Below are 14,161 nucleotides of genomic sequence, written 5' to 3' on the forward strand. Positions count from 1 at the left end.
CTTCAAAGCCATTGCAGTAACTTTGCTTTTAAATTTCTGAATGTATCTTATTAATGTGATTTCTGTCTTAGAAATAGTTATCTCATAATTGCTTTATTCTTTGTCTTTAAGGAATTTTGGAATGGTGAGTTATTAGTCTCTTCTGTGTGTTCAGAACATCAGATAACTTAGTTTGAAAAATGATACATTAGTTGAAGCTTCTCTGTCTCCTTCAGCTGGGTATGCTTTATAAGATCCAGATAGTTGCTGGAGTTAAATTTGCCTAATAAGTCATGTTTTTCTAAGATAGTAAATAAATGTAGTACAAAATACAAGTACTAAATAAAATTTTTTGATCTACAATCTCTCATCTTTAAAATGCTTTTACTGATAAGAGATTGCTGTTGATTGAAAGTTTAATTCATTTTTTAAAAAAATTGTCATGCAGACATGCATTAGTTTGAATTCTGAATTGCCTATTTTCTGTGCTAGAGGAAGGAGGAGATTTATGAATAAAATATATAGGTAAGACTTTTATATGACATTTGATTTTATTTATCAGACATTTTTGAGACATACCTTTTATTTGTATTTCTATAATTCTGACAAAATTCCAGATGAATCAAAGTAAAGGGACAATAGGAAAAAACAAGGAATCATTTTATGGAGGCTAGGAGTATTTAACATTAAGAATATATATGTAGGATAGTGATCTAATACCTTGTGAATTTGTATATTTTATAATTTGAATAAATTAATGATATTTAAGAAACGATACTGCATAATAGCTTCTGGACTATATTAAGACATTCCTCTAGTTTACCCATGTCATTCTATGCAATTATACTAATCTCTGGTCATTGAAAGAATATATGCTTGGGAGGGATATGGAGGACAGGGATGACTCTTTAGTATAGTAGATGAAAAGTGAGCCATCTTGCCTATTTTTGCATAGTGAGTCTTCGGCTGGATTATTACCCATGACCAATGCATTGTCAATGTCTGCCGCTTCACATATTAATGCTTAAGTTCTTAGTACTTTTTGGCAATTATTATTGGTTCAACAACTTTATTTTGTTTGGAATTTTTTTTTTAATGCAGGCAATGAAATGTTTTTATGATCAAGTTGAACTAATGCTTATTTAAGGGGAAGATTATGACAATACAAGAAATTATCTGTGCACAATTTAATACTTTTTCTCAAACCTTGAAGGTTAGGTGATTACAGACAGATTTTAAGAAATCTCAACTACACTTACATTGGAGAGTTTTGAACATACGTGGTGTTTTGCTGTATTTTAATGAAGCTTACCTTTATGTGGGAGTAGTAAAACCATTTGATTGTTTTATTCTTGTGAGTACTAAAGGTTACTTGCCTTAATTCTGACCCTAAACCATGCCAAGGAGTTGAACTTGATGCCAAAGTCAGTAAAATAATTGAAGAATCTTAAGGAATCTTGATTGTGAACTAAAACAAAAACAAACACAAAACACAGGAAACAAACTTCCATGGCAATAATATAGGGGATACTCTTCGTACACCTGTAATTTCTCATTAAAATTGATAGGTAATAGAAATTCAGTAAGTTCTGAAAACCTTTCTTGAAACTCTGATTTTCTTTAGAATATTTGAAGAATTTATTTTCAGTCATTCAGCCAGTATTTGAGGTGGACCAGGCATGTATAAAACACTGTGTTAGAACCCAATTATTGAGAGAAAATATTTGTAAATCATATATTGGATTAGGTGCTAATGTGCAAAATATACAAGGAACAAAATATACAAATACTCAATGAAACAACTCTATTTTTAAAATGAGTAAAGGACTTGAACCGGTATTTCTCAAAAGAAGACATAGAAAAGAAGACATAGATATAGAAAAACAGGCTCAACATCTCTAATCATCAGAGAAATGCAAGTTAATGCACATCACCTCACATATTTCTTAGATTGGTCATATCAGAAAGATGAAACAAGTGTTGATGAGGACGTGGAGAAAAGGGAGCTCTTATAAACTGTTGGTGGTATTGTAATTAGTACAGCTACATTGGAAGACATTATGGAGGTTCCTCAAAAAACTAAAAATAGAACTACCATAAGACCCTGCAATCCCATTACTGGGAATGTTCTCAAAGAAAATAAAATCACTATGAAAAAAGTCCCATCTTCTTTGTCCCATTATTCACAGTAGCCATGCAAACAACCTAAGTATTTATCTAAATGAATGAATAGATTTAAAACAGATATTGTATGTATATATATATACACATACACACACATACATATACACACACACACACACACACACACACACACACACACACACACACACACACACACACACACACACACACACACACACGAATACTATTCCACCTTAAAAAGACCCAGGAAGTTCTGTCATTTGCACCAACACAGATGAACCTAGATGACATTATGTTAAGTGAAATAAGACAGGCACACTAGAATACTATTCCACCTTAAAAAGACCCAGGAAGTTCTGTCATTTGCACCAACACAGATGAACCTAGATGACATTATGTTAAGTGAAATAAGACAGGCACAGAAAGACAGATACTGTATGATCTTGCTTAAGATGACATTATGTTAAGTGAAATAAGACAGGCACAGAAAGACAGATACTGTATGATCTTGCTTACATGTGGAATCTAAAAAAGTTGAACTTATACAAGTAGAGCATAGTATGGTGGTTAACGGAGATTAGAGGTGGATGGGGAGAAGGGAGAAGTTGGTCAGTGAGTACAAAGTTATAGTTAGGAAGAATCAATTCTGGTGTTCTGTTGTGCAACAAGGTGGTTATAATTAATAATAATGAATTGTATATTTTAGAATAGCAAAAGAGGATTTTAAATGTTCTCACAAGAAATATTTGAGGTGGTGGATATGCTATACTGTGATCATTTCACAATGTATGCAAGGATCAAAATATTTTATACCTCGTAAATATTCACAATTATTATGTCAATTAAAGATAAAAATTTAAAAAACACTGTTAGGCACTGGGATATATTTGTGAATATGACAGACCCTAGAACCCTGTTCTCATGGTTACATATTCTTAGGAAGAAAAATAAGATATGTGAGTGAATTGATTATTCTCTTAAATTTTGGTGTAAATAGACTTTTTGATTCCAATAATTTAAAATTATCAAACTGTTGCAAAAACTGTAGTAATTATGATTAATTAGTAGGCATTTCAGGATTTCCATAAAATATCCTTGGGTTCTTGATAAGAACTAAAATCATCAACAGAATGAAAGATAAAAATCATATGATCATTTCAGTTGATACTTAAAAAGTGATGTTGATGGCCAGGCACAGTGGCTCATGCCTGTAACCCCAGCACTTTGGGAGGCCGAGGCTGGCGGATCACAAGGTCAAGAGATTGAGACCATCCTGGCCAACATGGTGAAACCTCGTCTCTACTAAAAATACAAAAAGCTGGGCGTGGTGGCGCGCACCTGCATTCCCAGCTACTCGGGAGGCTGAGGCAGGAGAATCGCTTGAACCCGGGAGGCAGAGGTTGCAGTGAGTTGAGATTGCACCACTGCACTCCAGCCTGGTGACAGAGTGAGACTCCATCTCAAAAAAAAGAAAAGAAAAAAGAAGTGAGGTTGATGAAGTTCAATGTTCCTTCATGATAAAAACCTTCAATAAACTGGTTATAGAAGGAACACACTTCAACATAATAAAAGCCATATATGACAAACCTACAGTTAGTCATACTAAATGGTGAAAAAGTGAAACCTTTCCTCTTAGATCTGGAACTCAACAAGGATGCCCACTTTCACCATTGTTACTCAACATAGTACTAAAAGTCCTAGCTAGAGCAGTCAGACAAGAGAAAGAAATAAAGGGCATCCAGATTGGAAAGGAAGAAGTCAAATTATCCCTGTTTACAGATGATATGATCTTATATTTGGAAAAACCTATAGACGCCACCAAAAAAACTATTAGAACGAAATGATACAGATTCAGTGAAGTTGCAGGATACAAAGTCAACATACAAAAAATCAGTAGCATGTTTATATGCCAGCAGTGAACAATGTGAAAAAGAATAAAAAGATATTCTTATTTATAAAGCCACAAATAAAATTAAATACTTAGGAATTAACCAAAGAAGTGAAAGATATCTATAATGAAAACTATAAAGCACTGATGAAAGAAATTGAAGACACAAAAAACTGGAAAGATATGCCATGTTAATGGATTGGAAGAATCAATATTGTTAAAATGTCCATACTACCCAAGCAATCTACAGATACATTGCAATCACTATCAAAACACCAATGATATTCTTCACAGAAATAGAAAAACAAAAATCCTAAAATTTATATGGAATCACAAAAGACCCAGAAGAGCCAAAGCTGTCCCGAGCAAAAAGAACAAAAGTAGAGGAATCGTATTACCTGAGTTTACATTATACTATATAGCTATAGTAACCAAAACAGCATGGTACTGGCATAAAAACAGACACATGCGAATGGAACAGAGTAGAGGACCCCGAAACAAATCCACACACCTACAGTGAACTCATTTTTGACAAAGGTGCTAAGAACATACATTGGGGAAAAGATATTCTCTTCAATAAATGGTGCTTGGAAAACTGGATATTTATGTTCTGAAGAATGAAACTTGATTCCTGTTGCAAAGTTCAAATCAAAGTGGATTAAAGACTTAAAGGCCTCAAACTGTGAAACTACTACGAGAAAACATTGGGGAGACTCGGGGCAAAAAATTTTTGAGTAATACCCCACAATCACAGGCAACCAAAGCAAAAATGAACAAAAGGTACCATATCAAGTTAAAAAGCTTCTGCACACCAAAAGAAACAATCAGCAAAGTGAAGAGACAACCCACAGAATTGGAGAAAATGTTTGCAGACTACTCATCTGACAAGGGATTAATAACCAGAATATACAAGGAGCTTAGAAAATTCTATAGGAAAAAAAAGTCTAATAATCATTTAAAAATGGGTAAAAGATTTGAATAGACATTTCTCAAAAGAAGACAAACATGGCAAACCAGTGTATATAGAAGTGTTCAACATCACTGATCATCAGAAATGCAAGTCACAACTACAATGAAATATCATCTCACCTCAGTTAAAATGGCTTTTATCCAAAAGTTAGGCAGTAACAAATGCTAGTGAAGATGTGGAGAAAAGGGAACCCTTGTATGGTGCTGGTGGGAATGTAAATTAGTACAACCACTATGGAGAATGGTTTGGAGGTTCCTCAAGAAATTAAAAATAGTAGCGTATTACCCAGCAGTCCCACTGCTGGCTATATATCCAAAAGAAAGGAAACGCATACATGAAAGAGTTATCTGCATTCCCATGTTTGTTGCAGCACTGTTCACAGTAGCCAAGATTTGGAAGTAACCTGTGTGTCCATCAACAGATGAATGAATTGAGAAAATGTGGTACACATAGTCAATGGAGTACTATTCAGCCATAAAAATGAATGAGATTCTGTTATTTGCAACAACATGGATAGAACTGGAGGTTATTATGTTAAGTGAAATAAGCTAGGAACAGAAAGATAAACAACACGTTTTCATTTATTTGTGGGATCTAAAAATCAATTGAACTCGTGAAGATAGAGAATAGAAAGATGGTTACCAGAAGCTGGGAAAGGGTAGTATGGGGCTGAGGGGTAGGGGAGGTGGGAACGTTTAATGGATAAAACAAAATTAATTAGAATGAATAAGATCTAGTATTTGATAGCATAACAGGGTGACTATAGTCATAGTCAATAATAATTTAATTGTACATTTAAAAATAACTTAAAAAGTATAATTGGGTTGTTTGTAACACAAAGGATAAATGCTTGAGGGGATGGATACCCCCATTCTCCATGTTGTGATATTACATGTTGCATGCCTGTACCAAAATATCTCTTGTACCTCATAAGTATATACACCTGCTGTGTACCCAGAAACATTAAAAATTTAAAAAAATTAAAAAGATCTAAAATCACTGCTTGATGATGATGTTAAAAGTTCATTCAAATTCTGAAATCTGAGGTGTGAAGAAGCCAAACTGCAGTGTTCATGAGTGTCAACCAAGACTCCTATTTGAAATGCAGATTTTAAAAATCTGATTGATTAGGTTTGAGGTAGATCTTAGAGATTCAAATGCCGGCCTGGGGTTTGGGAGTGGTAGAGATGCTACTTTAGAAAATATGGGAAGATTGATTAAGTAATTGGTGATAAGTCTGTGTTACTGACATGTTTTTAAATAAATTCTTAAATCTGACATGCTTATTTTCCTTTTTATAAGAGAAAGTTCAAATATTCAACACAAACATTTTATAAATGCATATTTCATGTTTTGTGCAGGGTGGGGGTAAAGATTTTTAATTCTTTTACTCTATTCTGTAAAGTTACACATTCTTCTGTAATGTCTTTGAAATACCTCAGATAAAGTTTCTGGGCTTGAGAGGGCCAGAAAAGTTAAAAATCAAGTCTCTGTAAAGGAAACAAATTATTGGTATATACCAACCATTCCCTGTTAATTCCATTTATATGCTGTGATTAGAGCCTCATGTTTATGGCTTTTTGTCCTTTCAGGTTAGAGTCATTTAGAGTCACATAGGAAACTCTTTATGCTTTAATTATTATAGATATACTTTGATTCTAGGAGGTCAGAAATGGGGGTACCTAGGGAAACCAAAGCTGCACATGGTAAAACTTGCTTAGGTATGAGGACAACTGTATACAAATGTAAAATTTTGTGTGCTGTTACCATTTACCATTTCTGCTGTTCATGCTGTCTCTCCTACCGAAGTCCCATCATATTTTTCCCATTCACCACATCCCCGAACCTTTGAATTTTTAATTAATTGTTTTTGGAATGCTTCTTTTTATTATTTCTGGAATACTTCTGAGGTTATTTCAGATAATTGTTTTTTTAAACCCTGATGGATTGTATCAACTATATCATCTGATAATTTAAAATTTCTACTGTGAATTACAAATAAATTGTAATCTACTCCAACTTGTTGGAAAGTAGTAATAGAATACAAACTAGTCAAATACACCACTTTGTGTAGTGAACTGAAACTTTCACTTATTTTGTTGGAGGCAAATCAGTCTTGTTGGTCTTATTCCTTTGAGCTTATTTTTGTCTATTTTTGACATTCTACCAACCGAAGTAGTTTACTTCCAAAAGTGATAAAGCAATAGACTCAGACCTGTTCCATCTTTTAGAAATTTTCCCTCACGCTTGCTTTTTATATCTGCTAGCAGTAAGTTTCTAAGGAAACTCCTCTTACAAAAAAAAAAAACTTTTAAATGAGCTGCTCTTTTGCTTTCCTTTTTCAGTTTCAGAATTATTATGTAATAAACATTTTAAAAGGCAGTATAAGTATTAGGTTCCATAGTCCCTGTATGCATTATGTAACTATTACTCTTTGTAACCATGTACTAATTAAAAGAAGACGAGAGGTGCTGGGGAAATTTTTTTCTGGAGTTCTGAAACACTGTGATAGCGTCTGTTGTTTGAAGAATAAATTGCCCCTATGTCTTTTCTGTAGAAATCATAGATAAGTACTCTGTGGCCTAGTACTTTTGTTGTTGAACTAACCTTGCATTCCTTAAGTAAACCTAAATTTGTGTGATATCTAAGTTTCCAAAATGTTTTTGGAACTCTTTTGGGTCAGAGTATAGTCATATTCCTTTCCTGCCTTCACCGATTTTGGAAAGGTAACAGAGTACGTATGCCACATATCGTGTAATATTGATGGAAGAATAAGAGGGACTTTCCCATAATCAAGCGCAGTAATATTTCAACATAAAAACATGATGTCAGATGTGTTCAGACCAGGTTTTTTATTTTTACCTTTAAATAGGTTGCAAAATAGCATTTGCTTTTCAGAGTTTTGAATTTTAGGCCTTAAATCATCTTTTTGAGCCCAGACCTTTTTTTTTTTTTTTTTTTTCAGACGGAGTCTCGCTCTGTCACCCAAGCTGGAGTGCAGTGGCGTGATCTTGGCTCACTTCAAGCTCCACCTCCCAGGTTCACGCCATTCTCCTGACTCAGCCTCCTGAGTAGCTGGGACTACAGGCGCCCGCCACCATGCCCGGCTAATTTTTTGTATTTTTAGTAGAGGGGGGTTTCACCGTGTTAGCCAGGATGGTCTCCATCTCCTGACCTCCTGATCTGCCTGCCTTGGCCTCCTAAAGTGCTGGGATTACAGGCGTGGCCAAACTTTTTTTTTTTTAAGGCCAAACTATATTGCCAAAAATCTACGTATTGCTAAAAAGCCATTGTCATCACTGACATTTATTTATACAAAATTTGTGTCCTTGAAATTCAGATAACATGAGAAGAGTTTAGTATTGTCTGTTTCTAAACAGGCAATGAGAGAAGATTTCATTTTAATTTTTAGTTGGATTTTGCATCAAAATCAGGAAGTCTATTTTAGAAATACTGTCCTAGAGGAGAACTGCATTTACATGTACAGGTTGCAACTGTCAAAGTAGTATTCCAGCTGTGGAATTGTGTCACTGCACTCCAGCCTGGGTGACAGAGTGAGATTGTACCTCTAAAAACATAAAAATAAAAAACAAACGACATTTAAAGAAATGAAAATAATGTCTGGTACATAGTAATAACTCAATAAATGTTAGCTGCTGCTGTTATTGTTGTTGACAGATTAGTTGCATAGATTTTGGGTGATATATTTGACTACTTGTGTCAAATGTTAAAGGGTATGTGGAATAAAACAAGAAAAAACATGAAGAATGATTTCTAGTATCTCTGGAGGTCTCTGCAAAATTGGGGCCACAACAATTTTGGTTGCTCAATAAATGGGATTTACTATTAATTTAAAATTAAATATTAAAAATATTAAATTATTAAAAATTTAGTATTTTCAGGTTACTTCTTGTTTGGTGTGTTTTCTTTTGGAGAAACTGGTTCAGTAACTATATGTAGAGTACTGGAAAGGAACAAGTTTTATTTGTAGCCCCACTTGGTTTATTTATTAAATGTAGAAGTTTATTTTTCTCTCTTTTACGTCTATAGCAAAAAAAAAATCAATGATAATAGTCTAATTTTATGTGAGTACGTGGCATTTTGGACTCTCTTTGATTCCCTTATTCATAATTCCATATTTATTGTCTATGTTTAGCCTAAAATGATCTCAGTGTGCTTTATTTTTGCTCATTGATTTAAAATTTCTCTTTATAATTTAATTAGCTAATGTATCCACTAATAATTTAAATTTAAACCATTCTTTTTCAATATAAAAGGCTAGTCGAAAATCAATATGCCTATTATCTTTCCAAGAGTAAACTATTGTTTTCTCTTGGCTACCTCTTCATTATAGTATACCTCATATGTGAAATTGACTTAATAATCTGCTTTCTAGTTAGGAAATATGTCTTTGCTTTTGAAGGAAAATAATCTAGGTGGAAATAGTTATACAGACATCTACTTGCATAGCGGAATTTCTTTGATACCTCAAATTAACAGCTGCATTGTTTTTACTTTTTTTTAGCAAAGCTTCTCATTGTTACCAGCAAGAACATTAAGAACTGTTTCATTATCTTTTGATTAAAGTGTGTCACTCCTATATCAATTTTAGTTACTACCCTGAAATTTTTTTCTCTTGACATCTTTTGATGTCTTTATTAAGCTTTTTTTTTTTTATTTTTTGGAAATGGAGTCTTGCCCTGTCACCCAGCACCCAGGCTGGAGTGCAGTGGTGTGATCTCGGCTCACTGCAACCTCCGCCTCCTGGGTTCAAGCGATTCTCCTGCCTCAGCCTCCCTAGTATCTGGGATTACACGCACTTGCCATGATGCCCGGCTCATTTTTGTATTTTTATAGAGTTGGGGTTTCACCATGTTGGCCAGGCTGGTCTTGAACTCCTGACCTCAGGCGATCCGCCTGCCACGGTTTCTTAAGCTAGTATAACTTCTGTAATTTTATTGACATTTATTTGAAAAATATATGATTCTGTCTTATATTTATACGTTACTGTTTTTCATTTTTCTCTTTAAAATATGTCTACAAAGTGGAGGCTAATCCAGGATTTTCCAGTTCTTAAGTTAGAGAACATAAGGTGCCTATTTAGTTTATATAGCGTGTTGGTTCTTGTGGACTCTGGAACTTGACTGCTTGGGTTTGAATAATAACTCTGCTATTTCCCAGTGTTGTTATCTTGGGCCACATATATAATCTCTCAGTGCCTGAATTTTCTCACTTGAGAAATGAGAATGATAATAGTATTATCTACATTAGAGCTGTGAAGTTTAAATTATTTAGGTTAGTGCATAGTAAACCGTCAGTAAGTGGTACTATTGATATTGTTACTGCCATCTAGTGACTGTGGATGAGTCAGGAGTTAAGTAGTAGTATAGCACCAGAGTCAAGAGGGACCCAGCCCTGTCAGTGCTTTCTAATATTCTTTTCTGTGTGTGTGTGTGTGTGTGTGTGTGTGTGTGTGTGTGTGTATGAACGTATAATATATATATTAAGCAGAATTAATGGGTTTTATTATTCAAATTTTTCTGTTGTAGTCTGCATTATACCTTTTTCTTAGTGAATAAAATTAAGACCTGGTAGAAAATAAGTTTCATATTGTGTAATCATTAATAAGATACTATTTTTAATTCTTAGTTTTATCTTCAACAAACTGATGAGTATTTTTTAACATATATTTGAAATGTAGAGTTACATCACTGTATACACTGAGATATCAATATCATTCATTTTTTAGGCTTACAGTCACAGAATTCTGAATCATAAATCCATAAAAATGCATAGCTGGAAATGTTCTGTTCTATAGGCCTCTAAATATGCAACTACACAATTTTATTAGTGTTATACAAACGCTAAGGGATTGAGTTTCATTAGTAGGAAGAACAGAGATTTTTAATGCATTATTACCTTACTTTGAGTCCTCTTAGTCTCTGGATGGAGTAAACTGAAAATAGCATGCAATCTTGTCACACCAGTGTGTGACTCTATAGGAAAGGCAAGTAATGGTTACATTTTATCAAAATAAACTCATGACAAGAACATTTGAATTCTTTATATGGTTAAGTTCTTCAAAGGCTCTTTTATAATTGAGTTTTGCTATAGGAATTGTTAAGAAACAATTAAGGTTTTTGTTTTTTATGTGCTGCATTTTTTGGCAGTCATCTAACTTTATTTCTTTATTTTTTCATTGATACGTAATATTTTGTACATGTTTATGGGGGTACTTGTGATGTTTTTTACATGCATAGAATGTGTAATGATCAAGTCAGAGTATTTGGGGGATATCCCATCACCTTGAGCATTTATCATTTCTTCTGGCTATTTTGTTTTTGTTTTTTTTGTTTGTTTGTTTGTTTGTTTGTTTTTTTGAGACAGGGCCTCTCTCTTGCCCAGGCTGGAATGCAGCGATGCCATCATAGCTCATTGCAGCCTTGACCATTTGAGATTAAGTGATCTTCCTACCTCACCCTCCTGAGTAGCTGAAACCCCAGGCGTGCACCACCATACACAGCTAATTATATGTAGAAAACGGGGTCTTACTATTTTGTCCGGGCTGGTCTTAAACTCCTAGGCTCCAGTGACCCTCCCACCTTGGCCTCCCAAAGTGCTAGGATTATAAGCATGAGCCACCATGCCTGGCCTCTTCTAGCTATTTTGAAATATAAATACATTGTTGTTAACTATAGTCACCTTAATCTTCTGTCAAACCTTAGAACTTACTTCTTTCATGTAATTGTGTGTTTGTACCCATTAACTATGCCTTAAAAAAAAAAAAGACTGCTGTGTAGACAGATTCATATGATTTATTTTTGAAAATGTGAAGTTTTATGTTACTAATTTTGTTAATAAAAGAAACTAAAATTTATTGAATGTTTACCATATTTTGGCATCATACTGTGAACTTTACATGCATTATCTTATTTAAATCCCATACTTCTCTGATGTATCTTCATCATTTAATAGATGGAGAAGCTAGAGCCCAAATAAGATTAATCACTTGCCCAGAGTTAGGTTATTCACTTCTATGGGTAAAATTCAAACTGTGTACTTCTTAGAGTACCTCCCATGCTTTAACCTTTGAGGTTCTTTCAGTACTAAGTAATTAATCATTTTGTATGTTTACATATAGAACCATTCTAATTAGTAATCTCAATTGCTTAAATTTTATAGGGTAGAAAGAATATAAACTTTGATTGTTGTTTTTTTTTGTTTGTTTTTCGAGACAGAGTCTTGCTCTGTTGCCCAGGCTGGAGTGCAATGGTGTGATCTTGGCTCACTGCAACCTCTGTCTCACAAGTTCAAGTGATTCTTCTGCCTCAGCCTCCCAAGTAGCTGGGATTACAGGAGTGTACCATCACACCCAGCTAATTTTTTTACTTTTAGGAGAGACAGGGTTTCACCATGTTGGTCAGGCTGGTCTCGAACACCTGACCTCAGGTGATCCGCCCGCCTTGGCCTCCCGAAGTGCTGGGATTACAGGCGTGAGTGACCGTGCCCGGCCTAAACATGTTTATAGTAGAAATAAGAAGAATTTACAAAAAGTAAATAATCGTTTATATGGTTGGTATATATGTCATGTGATTTTCAGTTGTTGATAGTTTTTTATGTAAGGCTTATTTAAAGATGAGAGGGAGATAGGAATGATGAAATGGTAAGATAGAAATGCTAAGATAGAGGAAGTAAAAGATAGTCTACACTTCTGGAGGTTTTTTTAGGGTTAGACAGAATGTATAGAGGATATAACCAAATAAAAAGAACCAATGGAGAAGGCAGATTATGTTTGACCAGAGCAGAGGAAACTAGTATATTGGTTTTGGGTTACAAAGACAAGATTATTGTTATTTTAACATTTATTTTATTCTTTTGATAGTTCTGTTTTTCACATGAGGTTTGATTATAATATTTTGAAGCTGGGAGGGACTCTAGATAATATATAAATGGCTAGCCTTCATCACCTCATTTTTACAGATGAGGAAACTTGAGTAATTGATTATAAGTTAATTGTCCAAGAACGCATAGCTTTTTAATGGCATAGCAGGGTGTGTTAACCATAGATTTTGACTGCATGCTTGTGCTCTTTTCCCAATAGTGTAAATTTTCTTTTCCTTAAAGTTCTCCAACCTTAACCTGTCTGAAAATGAAATATAAACAAGTAAATCTATATAGACACCTGCCTTGTGATTATCCCCTATTGACATTATTTCTTGGTTTATATGTTTGAGGTGGTGGGTTGAAGTGGTAAATTGCTTAAATATTTGCTGATATTTTGTGGGTTGTCTATTCGATGTCTAATGATTGGCAATAAATATTTTCTTTGCTTAGAAATTAGAAATACTGGGCTTATATATGATATACTTTAGATTTACTTTTTCTGTTGTTAAAATAATGTAAATACTGAAATCACATTTTTCTCTCTTCATTTTGCAGTAGTATTATTGATTCCACAGAATACAGCCAACCTCCAGGTTTCAGTGGCAGTTCTCAGGTAAACGATATCTTTGTTTGCTTTAATGATACCATGAGTATAATTTTCTGAGTTATAAAATCGTAGATTAGTTTACTAAAATGTCCTGTCACAAAGACAACCATTTTGAATGCAGTGGTGTTGATTAGCACTTGAATAGCTCTTATGCATAATGGTAGAATCAAATATTAATATTTCCTTTTTCAATGATAAGAACTTAAATTTATTTTCTTCACCAAGTTGTGATGGAACAAATCTAAAGTGTTTTGCTTTGTTTTTGTTTTTTTGAGACACTCTGTCACACAGGCTGGAATGCTGTAGCCTTGACCTCCTAGGCTCAAGCAATTCTCCTACCTCAGCCTCTCAAGTACCTGGCCTTATGGAAGTGCACCACCATGCCCAGCTAATTTTTGTACTTACTGTAGATCTAGACGGGATTTCACCATGTTGTCCAGGCTGGTCTCAAACTCCTGGACTCAAGCGATCTGTCTGCCTCACCCTCCCAGAGTGGTAGGATTACAGGTGTAAGCCACTATCCCTGGCAGTTTTTTAAAACTTACTGTTAATTTCAGAACCTGAGAGGAAGGAAATACTTTAGGAAAAAAATTATGAATAATCAGGACATGGTTTATCTTAGAGATAATGAAAATTATAAATCTGTCATTGAATTACGCTTCATTACGTTGGAACTTACAGCTTTTCC

The 14,161-nt window shown here is 34.2% G+C and overlaps 1 protein-coding gene across 4 annotated transcripts in view; it reads left to right on the forward strand.

The window, feature by feature from the left end:
* Nucleotides 1-14,161, forward strand: part of COP1 (COP1 E3 ubiquitin ligase) — a 263,415-nt gene that overhangs the window by 76,644 nt on the left and 172,610 nt on the right. For all 4 annotated transcript variants that reach the window (XM_054475121.2, XM_054475142.2, XM_054475131.2 and 1 more), the window contains one exon: nt 13,422-13,479. In XM_054475121.2, coding sequence (XP_054331096.1) covers nt 13,422-13,479 — 58 coding nt within the window. The remainder of the gene's footprint in view (nt 1-13,421; nt 13,480-14,161) is intronic.

Source organism: Pongo pygmaeus, chromosome 1, assembly GCF_028885625.2.
Source record: "Pongo pygmaeus isolate AG05252 chromosome 1, NHGRI_mPonPyg2-v2.0_pri, whole genome shotgun sequence".
NCBI lineage: Eukaryota > Metazoa > Chordata > Mammalia > Primates > Hominidae > Pongo > Pongo pygmaeus.